At 37.5% G+C, this 17,421-nt stretch overlaps 1 protein-coding gene across 1 annotated transcript in view; it reads left to right on the top strand.

Moving 5' to 3' along the window:
• VCAN (versican) overlaps positions 1-15,023 on the top strand; it is a 105,098-nt gene extending 90,075 nt beyond the window's left edge. Inside the window, exons 13-15 of the mRNA XM_088522107.1 lie at positions 13,094-13,238; positions 14,208-14,390; positions 14,820-15,023. Of these exons, the coding sequence (XP_088378233.1) occupies positions 13,094-13,238; positions 14,208-14,390; positions 14,820-14,950 (459 nt within the window). The 3' untranslated portion in view covers positions 14,951-15,023. The remainder of the gene's footprint in view (positions 1-13,093; positions 13,239-14,207; positions 14,391-14,819) is intronic.
• Positions 15,024-17,421: the final 2,398 nt, after the last annotated feature.

Genomic DNA, 17,421 nt, shown 5'->3' with positions numbered 1-17,421 from the left:
TGTGTGGCAGATGAGAATACAGGAAAAAAAGAAAAGGAAGATTTTTTTTTTCTTTCATAGCTCTCTGAGGGAATTATAGTACCCATTTGTGCTTGGAGGCACAGTGTCTTCCAGACTTTAAGCAACAGGAGTTCTTCCAACCATTTTCTCTTACCTCTGCCCATATATTTTGGGGAGTATCCGATGTGCCATGTCCTTGAACTCCACTTATTCTGGAATTCATTCTGTCTCTTACATGACTTGTTACAAACAGTGACTAGCATCCTCTGAGGCCTGTCTAATTTTGAGCGGAACTTAGGGAAATGCTAATCTTTTTTCATTCATTGGATAAGGAGCCTACACTTCACTAAGGAGCTTGGAGTTAGCAGTTGGAAATTTGCCAGTAAACACAATCCTTGAAGGGTCAGCATGTCACTCACACTGGGAGTCTGAAACCACACGCAATATTGCAAAGACAAATTTGATAAGTCAATGATGAATCTCAGGATGGGGTGGCGCTGAGACTCGATTTCTAATTTAAGCTGCTGGGCAAAAGTGTTAAATTTTTACTTCATTTTTTAATTTAAGCAAAATAAGGTATTCTAGCAGCAGGATAAGACCATCTGCCATCTTTTGACTGATCTTATCTTTATCCCACTTTCCTAATTTTTTTTAACAACTTCTCTCTGTCTCTTCCATCAGAAACAATCTAAGTGTCTCTTGAATTAATTTATGTTCATTGTTTCAGTAGCTTTCCCTCATAACTTATTCTATATGCTTCATGGATGCAGTAGTAACTTGTTTCTTTTTTTCTCCTAGGGTAGTTGTTTTTTTACGTACTTTATGACCCCCCATTCAGGTGATAGTGATTTATTATTTCACTAGTAAGTGGGGTAACACCCTAATGAAGCATAGGTGTCAAAGATATTTCTTTGGTGATGTTTTAGAATTCCACTGAATTTGAACACTGTGTAGGTCAAAAAATATATTTCTTGTGTATTTGCAGGTGAACAATATGCATGGTAGTGTTAAAAGTGTTTGTGTAATTCAAGATCACAAAAATCAGCATAACTCCATCACCACTCAGATTCTAATCTGAATTTCTGAGGTTAGACATAGCGCTTGCATATAGACAAGTTCTAGACTGTTTTCTCTTTTGCCTATCAGGTGTATCTGTAATTGAGCCGTGCTTTTATTTTTGCAACTTAACTCCATATTTTCTTCAAGGCAGTATTTATCCATCTAGACTGCTATTTAAGACTTCCAGCTCACTAGAAAATTTGCCAAGTCCTAATCTTGGTAGGGCAAAAAAAGAGCAAACAGACAGCAAAATCCACAGGAGACGGACTTGTTGGCCTAGTGCTGCTGTTTTACCCAGTACAGCCCAGATAACTGATGAATGTTGTTTATACTAAATCCTCATGATTTCCTTAATGTGAATTTTCATTCTGAACCAAGACATTTGGCTGGCATGGGGAAGTAGAGTTTGGAATCTGTAGACTTCAGACTCTAACACTGGAGATTATGGAATAAGCTTTCGATTATTTTATTACACATTTTCCATGAACATGAGAAAACCACAACTTAAATAATTGGTATGCTGAAAGAAAAACTTTTGCCAAGTGTTGTCATGAATGTTAATAACATTTTCTGAAAAGGAGCTCAAATACTCTTTTTATTTCTTTGCATCTAAAAGATATTTCAACCAATGATTTCAATGAAAGGAGATTAGCTTTTTTTTTATTTTGTTTTGTTTTTTGACATTTTCAGCCATAACCCTGTTATGTTTTTTCCAGAAGCTAGATGCCAACCACTATTAAATATAATGGAGTTGGACAAAAAACACATGTGAGAGTGCCTTATTGAAAACCAATGAATGTACTTCCAAGTGTACTGCACGTTGTTTCATACTACACTGAGTTCCTGAATACACATGTCCACCTTAATTCTTTTTTTTATGAGTTGCATAGTCACATGCAGCATTGGTGTACAAACTTTGTGCTGTCTCTCATTGCTTCCCAAAATACAGGACTTTTATGCATGTTTTGCTTGCAGGTTCATGTGAAAAAAATTGTCACTGTCATTGCTCTAGTAATGTGGGAAAGCTTAAATTCCCAAATGTAGTGGTTGGAATTTCCTTTCCTTCATGGAAAGGATGAATGGGTGAAAGTTTTGCAAACTATATAAGTAAGGACTATTCAGCTTTCTGTGCAATAGGACAGATTAGATGGTATCAGTTCAAGCCACTTTAAAGGGATGAGAGGCTTGTTTGCTTCTAATCAACATTGATCAACATTTTTAAAAGGCTATTATGTAGAAGTAAGCTTCTTACTGGGAAACTTACACTGAATATTCCATTAAAGTAACTGGCAGGCCCACAGTCATATTGAAGAAAACGGTATTTTATATGCCTGATAAGAGTGTGAGCCTAATCAGCTACTTTGGATAGTCTTGGCACTGTTTTTTTTGGTCCCATTCTCCTACCTTCTCAAAATACTGTCTGCTTTAATTCATCAAAACCAACAGTAGTCGAAAAAAGTTATTTCCTGTGCATGATTTTCTTATGCTAACTGGAATTTATGTGAGATTACCAAAAAGGATGCCAGTTAGCAAATCTTAGAATACATGGAGTGTCATCTTATAAATATATGGCTTGATCTTAGCAGAGTTATTTAAGGAGGGAACTTTTAAGATAAGGACAATTATCCTCATGAAATAGAAACAGGCACGGTCCTAGTTGTCGTATTGCAGGCTCTGTTCTTCCAAAGGTAATTTGAATAGACTTTTGGTCTACCTCACTGAAGTATGCAATGATGCATAACTATTTGTGCATTTGTAGGGGATTAGGGTTTTAGTCTTAAATTTGGTTTTTATTTAAAAGTGCTCAGCAGTTTTCTGCCCTTTGGGCAAAATGACATCTCAATCTCCTGGTATATTACAATTTTTCAATGTCCTGTGCCCATTATATCTCAAAAACATACTCATCTTAAAAACTGCAAAATAATATGTAGAATATTTTGGCCTTACAACTGGTTTCTAAACATTCAGTTGTCAATCTAGGTGCTAATTTCCCATGAACAAGTTAATATTATTTCATTATCTTGTATTTTATTGGCCAGACTATGCTTTGTATTTGTGTTGCTTATAATTAAAAAAAAAAAAAGAAAAAAAAAGGGAGTTTCTTGGCTGAGGTCAAGACACCTCTTTAGAGCAGCTCCTTGGCTAGGCTGTGGGTACCTCTTCCAATATGTAAAACAAAATAAGCTATAATTACCCTAATCTGGAATACAGTGCTGGCCACCCATATGAATCTCGTTTGTTCTGATTTATTGTCCTGTGTCTGTGGGGCAGCAGGAAATGACCTTTTTTTTCATCTACGGTGTATTCAGTGTTCGGATCCAGGTGGATTCATGGAGTTGATGGGCCATATGAAAAACTCTCTGGCGGCAGTAACTTCTTTTTTCTCATATCAAGTGAAGAGAGTTGACTAGCAGCTGTGCTAGTACAACATAGAAGGGTCATTCAGGAAACCTGGCCGCACACTTCTGGTGCAAGTTCAGCTCTGACCACAGTGAGCTTTGCCGATTACTGGCCACTACTAATATATTGGCAATGTAAAAACAAAGCAAACAAAAAAAAAAAGAAAACACATGGACCAGTAGAAACAGAATTTGAAGTCTGCAAATTTTGGCCTGTCTGTTTAGTCCCTGTCTTATGGATAACGTGTCTCAAAGGTATAGAGAGCAGGCACTGATGTGAGCCCAGAGCTCTCTCATCGTCCCTACATTTCTAGAGCACTATTAGGGTGTACTTCTTGAAAATGCTGCAAATTACTGATCAAGACATTTCAGGTAAGTTGTTTCTCTCAGATGCAAAATGTGGAAGAAAATAATAGTTAAAGAGCTCTGTTTCTGTCCTATTACAGTGTAGTTACAGGGCTGCCTATTGGTATGTGGTGTGAGGAAAAAAGGTTTTTCTCTAAAATACATTTTATTTGAAAATGAAGAACTAGCTGCATAATATAACTTCAATTCTCCAAAAATTCTAATTCTGTTCTGCAGCTTTTTCTCATGGTATTTCTGTGATAGTGAGTAACTGCCATTTTTAAGAATGGATTGTGGACAATCTTCAGTCCACATATATATTGTAAAAAGCTGTAAATAATAAAAGCAAATCAGTTTAGGATAACCACAGTCATACTGGAGTAGAAAGCAAGACCTAGATCAGTCACACAATTGTGAGAAAAGAGTTTGTCCAAGCCTGATTGGATCAGTGTAACATAATTAAATAGTCAATAATAATTTTATTAAGAAAGAGCCAATTATTACTAATAAAACTTGTGCTATCAGTAGGGACACTTAAAAACTGACTTGATCAAAGAAAGAGTGAACACAATGCGACATGTGAAACTATCTTAGGGAAACTGAATTTAAATAATTCAGTCCTGTGAATAGTAACCTTTACATCTGTACAGCATGCCCATCCAAATAGAAAAAAAAATGGTGTTGCTTTTGGCAGTTTCTCCATTGTATTTGGATTGCTGGCATTTTACTATTTAGGACCTTTGTGAACAGGCACAGCAGTTAACAGAGTCCTTTGGATCTATTCATGTTATGGATTAAGCACATATAGCTACTTGTGGTTGTGCCTTGGGCCTCTGTCTCACAGGGGGAGTTATTCATATCCTTTGGAAAATGCTGTTGATAATTAGTGCTTTGTACGGTGGTGAGCTCACTCCCATTACATAAGATTAGTGCTGTAATAAGGAGCTGGCTAGTGTCTGTGGCCAGATTGTCTGTCACTTATAGAGCACTGCCAGCTAGGAAAGTAATGGGGCATATTGCCACTTTTAAAACTGTCCAGAGACCCAGGGTTAGTTTTTCTTCCCTTCGGCGCAGCAGTGTTATGCTTTGTGTTTGCAATGCTGGACTTCAGGTTGTCAGAGTTAGGTAGCTGCATAAAAAAGCAAAACAAAACAGAAGTTTCATTCTGGTAAAAACAAAGCCCTCTCTTTTCGCCTCCTTTATTGGTCAGTGAATCAGAATGTATTAACTTGAGCAAATCTATAACTATTCCCTGCTCAGAAAGAGTAACTCCATTGAACACAAAACCCTTCCAATGGTATAGGATATTGTAGGGAGGTAGGCTGCCTCGGAGGGTTAAATAAAGCAAACAAACTAAATAGTACTGTAGTCAGCTGCAAACAAAAAGCTCATTGTGCTGGCGTTCCTGGATCCTTGGAGAAGGAGATTTTAAATCTGCCAAATGTTTTGATTTTGTGCTGCAAACAGTCATTAGAGCCTCTCTTCAAGATGTTCATTTGACCTGCATTAAATGGAGGAGAACTATATAATGTTATTAATGATAGGTATGTTTTGAACTCAGGCTGTCTTGGGCTATAACGTGGGTCTGTTGGACAAAGTGGCAATTTATTTGTCTTATTTTTACCAAGGGGTAAGCAGTTACTTCAGAGCCTCATTACAGTTGGCCTTGGGCGGAAACTCTTGAATAGCTTCGAACCTGCAATAATTGTTAAAATAAGTGACAAAATGAAGGATTTTTTCCCCAGTGACTCTCCAGTAAATTGCACATAAAAAAAAAAAAGAATTATCACGTTGATAATATATAGTTATGTCAGTATGACTCCCAGAGTGCGTGTATTATATCAATGAACCTTTATTGCTCTAGCATGCTTCTCTTCAACACTAAAACATCTGACCATTAGCAAGAGACTTTCACCAGCATTTTGTGCCGTTTGCTTTTGGCAGCTCTGCATGCTAAGGTGTGTATTCTGGGTCTTTCAGAAGCCATATACATGCACCAATGAACAATACAGTCCTCTAAAGGAGAATTTATTGTATTTATTATATTTAAAATCTCTTTAAAATACCCTAAATGTTACAGCTGTAAGAGACCTCGATTCAAATGAAAGTTGATGGAATTTTGTCCATTGGGTTACATAGCTTTTGAAGAGTTAATCAAGGAGCTTGCTGTCTGTGTCGTTATTATTTTGAACCCATTCAAAGCCAGTGCCTAGGCTCAGCAGTGAGTAGACATTGCCATCTAGTGGGACTTTCCTGCCATATAGAACATCTTTCCATAGAAAGTTGTCATATTTTGGTACTGTGCTTTTAATATATAGAACATACATATAACATATATATATATATGTTTTCATGGGTCTTTTTAAAATCTGTGATCAATGCTGCATATATTCATTGAAATACCTAAATTTATGATATTTTGGTTTCTCTCTTTGCAAGCTTCATACATGAAATGAAAGAGTTGCCAACAAATTCTACTACTTACTGTGCTGGAGGGAAAACGAACCCCAAAACTTTAAAGTAAAATCCTTTGCAAGGTTCACTAGCAAAGCTCACGCTTTATGTATCTGAACCAGCGAAGCCAGGAGCACTTCTGAGCTCCTAGAGCTGGGAGTTTGCTGTAGTCACACTTTGACTCCCTTATAGAGAAAGCTTTGGGTGCACAAGTGATCCACATTCTGGCAGCTTCCCAAATTATGTGCAAGCAAAGCTCAGGTTAGGGACTTGAAGAGAGGCATGCAGTTGTGATATATACAGTAAGAACCACAGCATGCAAGTTTGTATGTACTCACTCTTTGATAAGGTTAAACACAGCAGTTGTCTTTGTAGGGACTAGAATTTCTCCCAGAAATGATTTACTAACATGTGTAGCTTGGTCCCTTGTTCAGCATGTTGTTTTGGCATGTGCCTGAATTAGCCATGGGATCTGCCCAATGGAGTCTGGTGCACCAGTCATGTCGTTAAAGTGAGGTATGTGTTTAGACCCTTACTGAATAGAGTTTTCAACCTCATGAATCGTTTTGTGAGTTCTGTCCAGCTACTCCCATTCATAAAATTAAACAGAGAATCTTTTGCAAGACTGAGGTGGAATTAAGTGAAACACAGGCAATGCTATAAGGTAGTTGTCTTTTCCAATGTAAAAAATGTATGTAAAGGCCAGGTGATCCTAATGGAAATACTACTGTCACTGTCAAGTCGTCACAGTAATCTTTTTTTTTTTTCTCTTCTCTCTCCTCTTTCTATTGGAAGGAAATGGAAGCCTTTTCAAACTTTCTATGAGTGTCTCATGTAACAGCAGCAGGAGTGTGTACCAGCATGCCAGAAAACAGGGGGTTCTGGGCTGATCCATATACTCCTTGTAACCTTGTGCTGGTCACTCTATCATTTAGCCAGCCTTAGGAGTGTGTAATAGAAAGAACTTAACAAGAGATGTAATTTTTAGTTATGCTATTTAATTATAGCAGAAGTGCTGAGGCGCTTGTTCAGTAGATTTTCCTGATTTAAAAAAAAAAAAAACTAAGAATTTTATCTGCTATTGTTAATATTGTTAAGAAAAGGTATATTCCTGCTCTAAGCAGAGTTATGGAAGAAGAGAAAGACAATAGCTGGTAAGCTTTGCAATGCTGTTTAAGCCAGTTTCGTGATAAATACCAGGCATGAAATGTTATTTCTTTAAGATGAAATGGAACAGAGTGTAACCATTCAACTCAGTCCCTGGATATTTCCTTCTCTTTTTGATTTACCTTATTAGTCTTTCATTAAGTTACAATCAGATAGGAAAGCAGCCAGAATGAAATAAAAATCCCACTGGAAATTACAAGTGCCAAAAATGCCAAGAGAGATTTATAAGTTAAGCACATGTAAACATATTGAAAGCATGCTTCCACAATGAAAAGCATGAACCCTAAAATCTAAATGTTAGATGTATTTCTAGTGAATTATTTCTTAGCAGAGATTATTGGCCTTTGCACAACAAAGAGGTCAAGTAGTTAAGTTTTGTTTGCATCAGTAGTTTATTTTGTTGTGCTTCGTTAAACATAGTGTGTTGATTGTTCTGGAATGCAAAATTCAAGCTATTGATCTCAGCCACTTGGTATGCCCTTCAGAGATAAAGCAATGGCAGATATTTCTAAATGCATGTCACAAAGCTGAGGTGCAGCTTACTCATAGATTCACCTTGGATATGCAAACATCTGAAAGCTGAGTGGACTACTCATTAGTCAGGATATGAGTCCCCAAAATAAGGTTGCTTATCTGAAAATAGAAATAATACATCTCCCACAAGGTCAGATCGTGTTCATGACAGGAAAGCTATGCTCAATCAGATTGATTAGCGGTCATCTGAATGACAAAACATAACAATTGACTGATAAAATTAGCTGCTTTATGGCTCTTAAACCCTTGCTTTTTGAGACTTAATTAACCAAAAAGGTCAGAGTGTCACCCAGTTGGTAGGTTGTGGTTATTGCTTGATTCAATCTGATAGTAGGAACACCTCCAAAAACTGTGGAGACCTGCTTCCTGGGGAACTTAATAAAGGGCCTGAAAAAATAAGTATGCTCTTGCTACCTCTGTATGCACTGGAAATTTCCTGTGAGGTAGGAAAATACACTGACACTGTTTTACAGGTTAGGAAATGAGTCAGCCAAGTGTATTTCTAATGTTGTGAAGGAAGCCTGAAGAACTGAACCCATGTCTCATCTGTGGTTCTCACCGGTGGACCATCTACCCCTGTTTTGCCAGGAAACTTTCAATATTCTCTAGCAGAGAAAGCTAGTAATTCCCATGTGTAACTGTGGACTTCAATTTTACCAAAAAAAAAAAAAAAAGGTACAAGAAAGACTTCTTTGAACATACTATAATTAAAAATGTAAAGAACGTATGGGAAGCCCTGTTGCCAGCTTGAAGATGATGGCAAGACAAGGACTCCTAAAGGACCAAATGAATGCATGGATACCAAAATCTTGTTCTAAAGGCCAGTGCTCTGACATCTCAATTTTTGGTAAAAAGAAATAAATTTCTAGTTCTCATAGATGTTAAGAGTTTTGTAAAGTGACTGATGCAACAATATGCACATGAGTTAGAGAGTTGTGTACTTCATGTACTCTAGCTTTGAACGTTCCTCTCCATGGCCCAGCAATGCCATGCTTTATGTCCGGAGAAGAGTGGCCCATGTTTGTATTAAAGATTATAGGGACTAAAATATAGAGCCTGGAAATGCTTTGCATTGTAATCTATGGGAGAATGTTCCATGTGTTATGTTAATGTTCCACAGACATAGCCACTTGAGGAAAGACATCTTATTTAGGATTTCCGGGCAATGTTTCCCAACAGGGGAATTATGAATTGAATATTTTAGATACTTTATTACAAGGAGAGGGAAGCCTTCACTCTTAGCACGTTTTGCATGAGAGATTATAGGGAGTATCTCTCTAAAAACAGTGCAATACAATATGTGACACATGGGATTTGGTTCTTTCCCACTGATTTTGTGCTCCTGTAGTTTTACTTGACATAGTGAGAACACCCCTGGTTTACACTAGAGTATGCAAAAAAAAGAGAATCAAGCTAATAGTCATGCAAAAATGTCATCAATAAGGAGAAAGTAAAGTATTAGTGTATTTGTCTAGCAACTTACCAGTCAAACTGTGAGAATCTTTTTGTATCCTCATCCCCCTATCACTGGCTAAATAAGGAATTGAATAACTACTGAAGAGCTGGGTGGAGACTTAAGAAAGCAATTCAGCAGTCTGGAACTTCCTCTGCTAAGCAATTCTGGCACTAAAACCAAGAAAAGCAGAGTTACCCAGCCAAAATAAATCCATGCAATGATGATATCAGATGTGAGGTAACAGTATGTTGTGCTGGAGGATATCAGACATTCTTGCATAAACCACAGCGCCCAGAGCCTAGATATGATTCTTTGCTATGACACGGCAGATCTGCCAATGAAGCAAACAAAAAGTTTGGAGTCGATATGGCAAGGTGTGTAGGGCATATGGCATCTGTGTGCCATCAGCTGGAGCACCTTCAGCCCTCACACCCCCAAAGGCCATTGCATGTCTTTGCTTCCCACACTCAGGTCCTTAGGGAAGCAATCAGCTTTCTGGTGTCATTCCTACAAGAAACAGCTAAAAGCTGCATTGAAGTTTTCCCTTCTCTTTCAGCACATTATTGATTGAACTTTTCTATCACCTTCTGGCTGTTTTCCTTAATTTTTGTTTGTGTCTGCATGTGTGGTCATACTCTGGAAAGTGACTGAATTGCCTCATTTTAAGAAGCTAATTGCTTGTCATCTGAGCAATATAACTGGCCACGTATGTCTCCAAGCTTACAGTAGTAAGTTGGGCTTTAGTGATTTGAGAGGTATCACTTCCTTCTGCTTGTCCTGCCTCCACAACACACATGGATGAACTTGCCTGCAGCAGGAATGAAGCCTACAGCAATATTTGTTGAATGGCTTTTGAGTTGTGGTGTTTGCAAAGCTGTGTCGAAGCTTCCACGCCTGTGGAAGAGATTGAACATATAGCTGGGACATTAGTGACGTTAGCCATTCCCATGTAAATTGTTTCTGTTAGCAAGCCAGAACCATCGGAGTGTGCCCAGCTATCACTGTTTGGGGGCGCAGGCAGTGTCTTTCTACCTTGTAGTAGCATGAACTTTTCCAATCATATTACTGTGTCCTTAACCAACTCTGTTGTAGGTAGGTGCTAAACTTCAGGCTGAACAGTTAGTCCAAAATATTCTTTTGGAAACAGGGGGCTTGTGGCACTTTGAATTGCTGTAGTACACAACATACATGAATACATTTCCTCTGCCCTGTTTGTAGAGAGGAGATAAGTACAGAGCTTTTTGTTTTTTGCACTAGGTGTTATAGAAAGCCTCTCAAACACAGATCCTCCTCCACTCATATATATAGTATTTTGCTACTGTGCTTGCAAAGCTCACACCCTCATTTTAATGTGAAATGCTAAAATCTGGACTGAGTAAAGAAGGTTAATGTTCATATTGTGGATTAGGATTATTAGGTATTGAAACATAGAGATGAAATTATTCTAGTCCCACACAGAAAGGAGGAGGGAAGCTTTATGAGATGACACCACTAATAGAGTCAGTACAGAACAAATTCATTTAGAGCATGCTTGTTAAATTCATTAAAATTAATGAAAAGATAATTAAAAGCCATGGTGGATAAGATGGAACACAGTACTAAAAGGTTAAGTATTTAACTCAGGTTTTTGATTAGCTTGATTCACTTTGAAATAAATGCTGCTTACATGCAGTTTGTTAGCATTACTTCCAAAATGTGTTTGAACAAGCCATGAATAGTGGCTATTCTGTACTGATAGAGAAAAAAAAATAGCTATGAGGAAAGACTGAAAGAACTGGGCCTGTTCAGCCTGGAGAAGAGAAGGCTGAGAGGGGATCTAATCAGTGTCAGTACCTCAAGGGAGGCAGTGAGGAGGATGGTGCTGGCCTCTTTTCAGTGGTGGCCACTGACAGAACTAGAGGAAATGGCTGGAAACTGAAGCATCAAAAGTTCCACACGAACTTAAGGAAAAATTTTTTTAACAGTGAGGGTGACAGAGCACTGGAACAGGCTGCCCAGAGAGGTTGTGGAGTCTCCTTCTCTGGAGATCTTCAAAACCCGCTTGGACGCAGTCCTGTGCCACGTGCTCTAGGTGACCCTACGTGTGCAGGGGGATTGGACTAGATGATCTCTAGAGGTCCCTTCCAACCTTACGCATTCTATGATTCTATGATTTCTATGACATCTACGTGGGCCAGCTCTAGTCAAAAAGAAGTAGGCAGTGAGTTAAAATATAAGCCCTGTAGAATGTGTATAGTTTTGACCATACAAGGGGCTAGCTGACTGGTTAATGTCTGGCATCTATGTACATTCCTATACTTCTAGATACCTATTTTTATTCTTTGTTAAATTCTTCTAAGAGTGACACAACAGCAGTCCCAAAGAAAATCACTAAGAATAGCTTCCCAAATCTGTTCTCACTTTTCTTTGCATAGTTATATAACTCTTAAATTTCTGTGCTTCGTTTGGCGTAAAGATTATCCCACCTCTACTGACTGCAGCATATTCTCCCCTATCAAAGACTACCAGACAGATTTTCTAGCAGTTTGACAGTCCCTTTGCTTTTTTTTTCTCTTCATTCTTATTGATTGAAATATCGGAGTGATTCCTTCCTAATTTTCAGCCAAAAATGATACTCTGCAGTGATGAACTTAGCTGTGCTTGAATGCCTACAATCTGCAGTGAAAAAAGTGGATATAGCCCATGTGCTCTGCACAGCCTGTCAGCAGTCAGTGTCATGCTGCCTTGGCAGGGCTACCTCCCTGCAGTTTGTCTCAGCAGGCACATCTCTCCAGGTAGATGCAGAGCTGAAAGTCGCAGGAGCTGTGTAGCTAAACCAATGCCTCACATAGCCGGTTTGGAACCGAAATCTCTGCCTGCCCAAATGGATATGCCAGGTGTGTTCCAGGAGCAGGACTGAAGAATTAAGTTATTTTTCATACTAAAGAACTCTGCCATTTGAAGCTTTGTCACATACCATCAGTGAGCTTCTGCTTCTCCAACTAGTCTACCACATTCTACTTTTATTCACAGCACCGTAAATCCAAAGGTCTGCATTCTTGTTGTTTTTTTTTTTATAGAGGGCAGAGATTGAGTCATCATTTCTAAAGCTGAAAGTCTATGGTATTCGTCCAGCCTGCCACCTAAGCCTTTTAAATGGAAATGTCAATCTGTAATAGGTTGGGGACGTATTCTGACACCATATTTTCTTATTTTATGTCTGATTCTGCAAGTCAGCCCACTGAGTGACTTTCCGAAGTGAAATCGGAGGGTAATTTGAGTCTGACAGGATTGCCTATAATTTGCCATTTAGTAGACCAGAAATAATAAGAATAGTGGAGTATTTACTACATTTTCTGTCCTTTCAATTTCCATCTGTCATGTAGGATAGAGAGAGTGTGCTTAGCACACTTGGGATCAGATTTCACTTGGTCTGAATTGTGTCATTCTGTTTTGTTCACATGACATCAGTTTACAGTAAGTGAAAAATTGGCTCGGAATTTTTTTCCCCATTTGAGATTATCTCCTAATAGAGTGGGAAGATATTATAAATCTGCCTTTGTTTAGTTTGTGCTTAACTGCCTCAATCAAACATTTGAGATCGTTCTACATCAAACGTAATATTATGTGAACTTCTGTAAAATGGAATGTAAGTATATTCCAGCACTGATGATAATGGTTTTGCCCCTCTTTTCTGCAGCAATATGAGAACTGGCGACCAAACCAGCCAGACAGCTTCTTTTCTTCTGGAGAAGACTGTGTTGTTATAATATGGCATGAGAATGGGCAGTGGAATGATGTACCATGCAATTATCACCTTACCTATACCTGCAAGAAAGGAACAGGTACAAACTTTGCTGTAGCAGTAGCTTTAGTAACCATATTTTTCTAAAATCCAGTTTTGCAAAGCTAGAAGGACAAATTCTAGCTGATTCCGAGTGACTGGTACAATGATCCCACAACTGAGTTCACCGCACAAAATTACCCTTCATCTGTAGCCACATATTACATCCCTTTCTAGTCAGTTCTTGTCAGAACAAAATTTTGATAGACAATTGGAATAGACAGAGGTCCACTAGTGTGTAGTTAGTGTTTTAACTTCAGTTGGCCATACTTTACCCCTATCATGCTACACTCTGTCTTCTTGTTTTCCAATATCATATGGTTTAATGTCACCACTGGAACCTGAAAAAAACATTTGGTTTATACAATGTTAGAACCAATATGCATGTGAAACCCAGCAGTTCCCTGGAGCTATATACATTAACACCTTAGGGAATTCCCTGCCTCTTTGGAATGGGAAAGCAAAAATCTAAAACAAATTATTTTATGCCTCCATTGCTGTCCACTTTTGTTTATGTTTTATTGCCAGGTTCCCTCTACCTTGATGGATCCAGATGGATCCATCTATTTTAAGTATTTTAACATATTCTGTCACAATGGAAGATTTTTTTTTTTTTTAAAAAAAGCTTGTAGTTACTTCAGTAGTTATCAGATTCTTCAGCTTTCCAGGGAGAATATTCTTTGTATGGCAACCAATTTGATTCAAAAGTCAAAATGTCAGAAATTCAAACCAGAAAGGAAATTCTAAACACACTGGCAGGAATTTCCATTATTATTATACTTGGTCTACAAAAGCCAGAGCACTTCAGTATAGGACAGACTTCCCTGTCCTTCTTTGGCCATGCGTCTTAAATTTCTTAATGAAGTCATTTGATAACTTTCCTCAGTCAGGATTTTAAAATCAATGCATCACATTCAGAAGTGTATTCACAAACTGATGTTTTGAGTTTTATTTTGTTTTCTTCTCTTAGTTGCCTGTGGTCAGCCTCCTGTTGTGGAAAACGCCAAGACCTTTGGAAAGATGAAACCTCGTTATGAGATCAACTCCCTTATTAGATATCACTGCAAAGATGGTTTCATCCAGCGTCATATTCCAACTATCCGGTGTCAAGGAAATGGAAGATGGGATATGCCTAAAATTACTTGCATGAATCGTAAGTTCTTTGAAGGGAAGCCACTTCTTGATCAGAAACAATAAAATCATTAACGCTAGAATTAATAAGGAGTGAATACGTATCTTAAGAGAATAACAAACCGATATTCCAGATGACAGCAATACTGGTCATGTTATCTGTTAAAAAAATATCAGGCCTCCAAAAATAATGAAAATATTCATCTTCAGATTTTACAGTATCTACAGCACTCTTAGAAAGACCCTGAAATCTGTAGGTTCCTAATAACCCTAACAGTGCTTTCTGCAAAGGTGCTCTATGTGTAGGAAATGCTTTCCCTATCTGTGACATGGTTACTAGCTTGTTAATCCTCTACTTAACCAATAATAAATGGAACCTTAGTCTGACATATAGCCATCCTTAAGGTTCATATAATTTTAAAATATTTTCCTTGTCTCCTCTTTTTTGCAGCGTCCACATACCAAAGGACTTACTCGAAGAAATATTACTATAAACATTCTTCATCAGGAAAAGGAACACCATTAAATTCATCAAAACACTATCATCGCTGGATCAGGACGTGGCAGGACTCAAGGCGCTGAATGTTAGGTGGTGAATAGGGATTTCCACCATTTCAGCCAAAGTCCTAACTTTCTGTGCCTTTTCTATCACTTATGGGGGTATTATCAAATTGTTTTGAAACTACAGACTCCGGTATTCACAGTGCATTTTGCAAAAACATGGCATTTATCAGAAAATTCAAATAAAAAAATTAAAAAAATATTTAGCGGAGTACTTGTGGAGAGGAGAGGAGAGGAAACCATTTCCAGCCTATACGGACTATTAGTTTTCTATATGCCAGCTGTGTGGACAATTTTATGATGTACACCAGCCTATTGCAATATTTAAACAACGCAATTTTAGCACCAATGAAAATGTAAATAAGATGATTTTAATTGTTCAGTTGTGTGTTTTTAAAATCCTGTATATAAAATGAAAAGTCACACTAAGTTCAGGCATATTTAAGGTTAGAATGGCCTCAGAGGTCTTCAGTCATTTATGACATTGTTTCTGTGTCATTCACCTAGGCTGGAAATGGTTGAAAAAACTTCATTGACTGAGATTTGCTGTTACCAGATCAACATAAATACACAAATTACATTACTTTTTTTTTTTTTTTTTTTTTTTTTTTTTTTTTTTTTTAAAGGGGATCTGTGCCGTTTACAATCCAGGGTACAATTTGTGTCTATTTGATACAAAGTTTAGACACAGCACATAAAGTGGGGATGAAACATGAACTAGGGACTGCAATGTGGAACTTTTTTCTGCTCTCCATTGCAGCTTCATTATTCATGAAAAAGGAGTGCATGGAGGACTTGTATATGACAAGGAGGGCCTGTAAAAATCCAAGTGCTAATACATAAACTTTATCAACCAGGGCCACTTTTTTGAAAAAAAATAAAAGAAAAAAAAACAACTACTTTCACAACATTAACCACAAGGTCTAAATTACAGGTCTCTGCATTCTAAAATGGAGCTAGACCTAGTGCTTGAGGATTTTTTTTTTGTAAAAAACAAGCAAAAATCAAAAAAGTAAATAATTTTGTATATATAACCATTTTTTAATCTTTTTATAAAGTAATGAATGTTTGTGTATGAATGCTGCAGCTGTGAAGCGTACATAAATAAATGAAGTAAGCCATACTGATTTAATTTATTGGATGTTATTTTACCCAAGCAAAGAAGATTAAAAGAGCTCACCAGTGCCATATTAGCCCCTGAGCTCCACTTTTGGAACCATCTTTCAGTTCAACCACTGTTTCCCTGGAGAACAAAATTCCTACTAAACAGGATCATTTGTTTGAGATTAGATGGGTGAGAACTGTGTGATTTGCAGAAGAATCAGGATCTTGGCTTTCTAGAAAGAAGTGTGTGCACAAAGAGATTATAGATTGTAGTTGGTGAAGTGTGTACGTAGGAGTTTTCTTTTATGATTTTTTTCCCCTGGTCAGCTCGATGGCTGACCTGGGTGTGTACAGTAAGTGTAGAAGGTGACATTTAAAATAACCTCTCCACAGAAAAAACTGTGTATGGTTATTTCCATAAAGTGCCTTCCACATCTTAGGGCACAGGAAAAAATGTTAAAAAAAAAAAAAAAAAAAAAGAGGGGGAACAGTAAGTTCCCTATGATACACCTTTTAAAATATTGTTACAAATACAAACATAAATGGGGGATTTATGCATTTTTGTTAGTGTGGGGAAACGATGCCAGAAGTTGAAAAGGAAAGGAAAAGAACTGGAAACCTTGCCAATATGCAAGAGCTTGTACTAGGTAGAGCTGCTCATAACATAATCTTGCCATAGCTCACGAGGTACAGAGATTGCAGTCCTGACAACATCTCTCAAGACACTCCAGTGACCATTTCAGCAAGTATATCTTGATTTTTGTGTGTTCTCCAAGGCAAAACGTCACTGGGTTGGCCGGTTCGTTCCCCACCCACTAACCAATGCACATAATACTTTTCTCTATTTATATTATATCTTGTATAGTGTATAATGTGAATGTCTGTTATTTTGTGAATGAAAGTCTAAAATCTTTGTAACTTTTATAACTGCTTCTGTTTCACCAAAGAAACAAGGTTTTGCTATACTGTGACTTGTCTTGTTATTGCATGTCTTCCTGTTTAAATCTATGCAATGTGATTTTTCCATATGAATACAATTAGATCATCATGGATGAGCAACTGTCAGGTACTTCACAGTTATTATGGGCTGGAGTCAAAGAGAATCAGCTGGCTGAACTTTAATAGATGCTGAGTTTGACTTCATACAAGAAACTGTAAGGGATTTGGGAATGGTATTTTAAAATCTACAGTGTGTGTTTTGAAAACACTTTTTGCTTGTGTAAGTCAAGGCTCTGTTCATAAATATACAATATTCTACACATCACTTCCTTGTACCAAAACATACAGAACAGAAAGTATATTTTAACACTTTGCAAACTTTCTCACCATATGTATAAAAAACCCTGCATAGATTTATTGTTTTCTTGTCTACTTGTTGGATTTAAACA

The sequence above is a fragment of the Tinamus guttatus genome, unplaced genomic scaffold (genome assembly GCF_059628265.1).
Source record: "Tinamus guttatus ecotype Peru unplaced genomic scaffold, ASM5962826v1 Tinamus_guttatus_pri_ptg000149l, whole genome shotgun sequence".
In the NCBI taxonomy this organism is placed as follows: Eukaryota; Metazoa; Chordata; class Aves; order Tinamiformes; family Tinamidae; genus Tinamus; species Tinamus guttatus.
The sequence above is the reverse complement of the archived record's forward strand: the minus strand, read 5'-3'. Positions and strand labels throughout refer to the sequence as shown.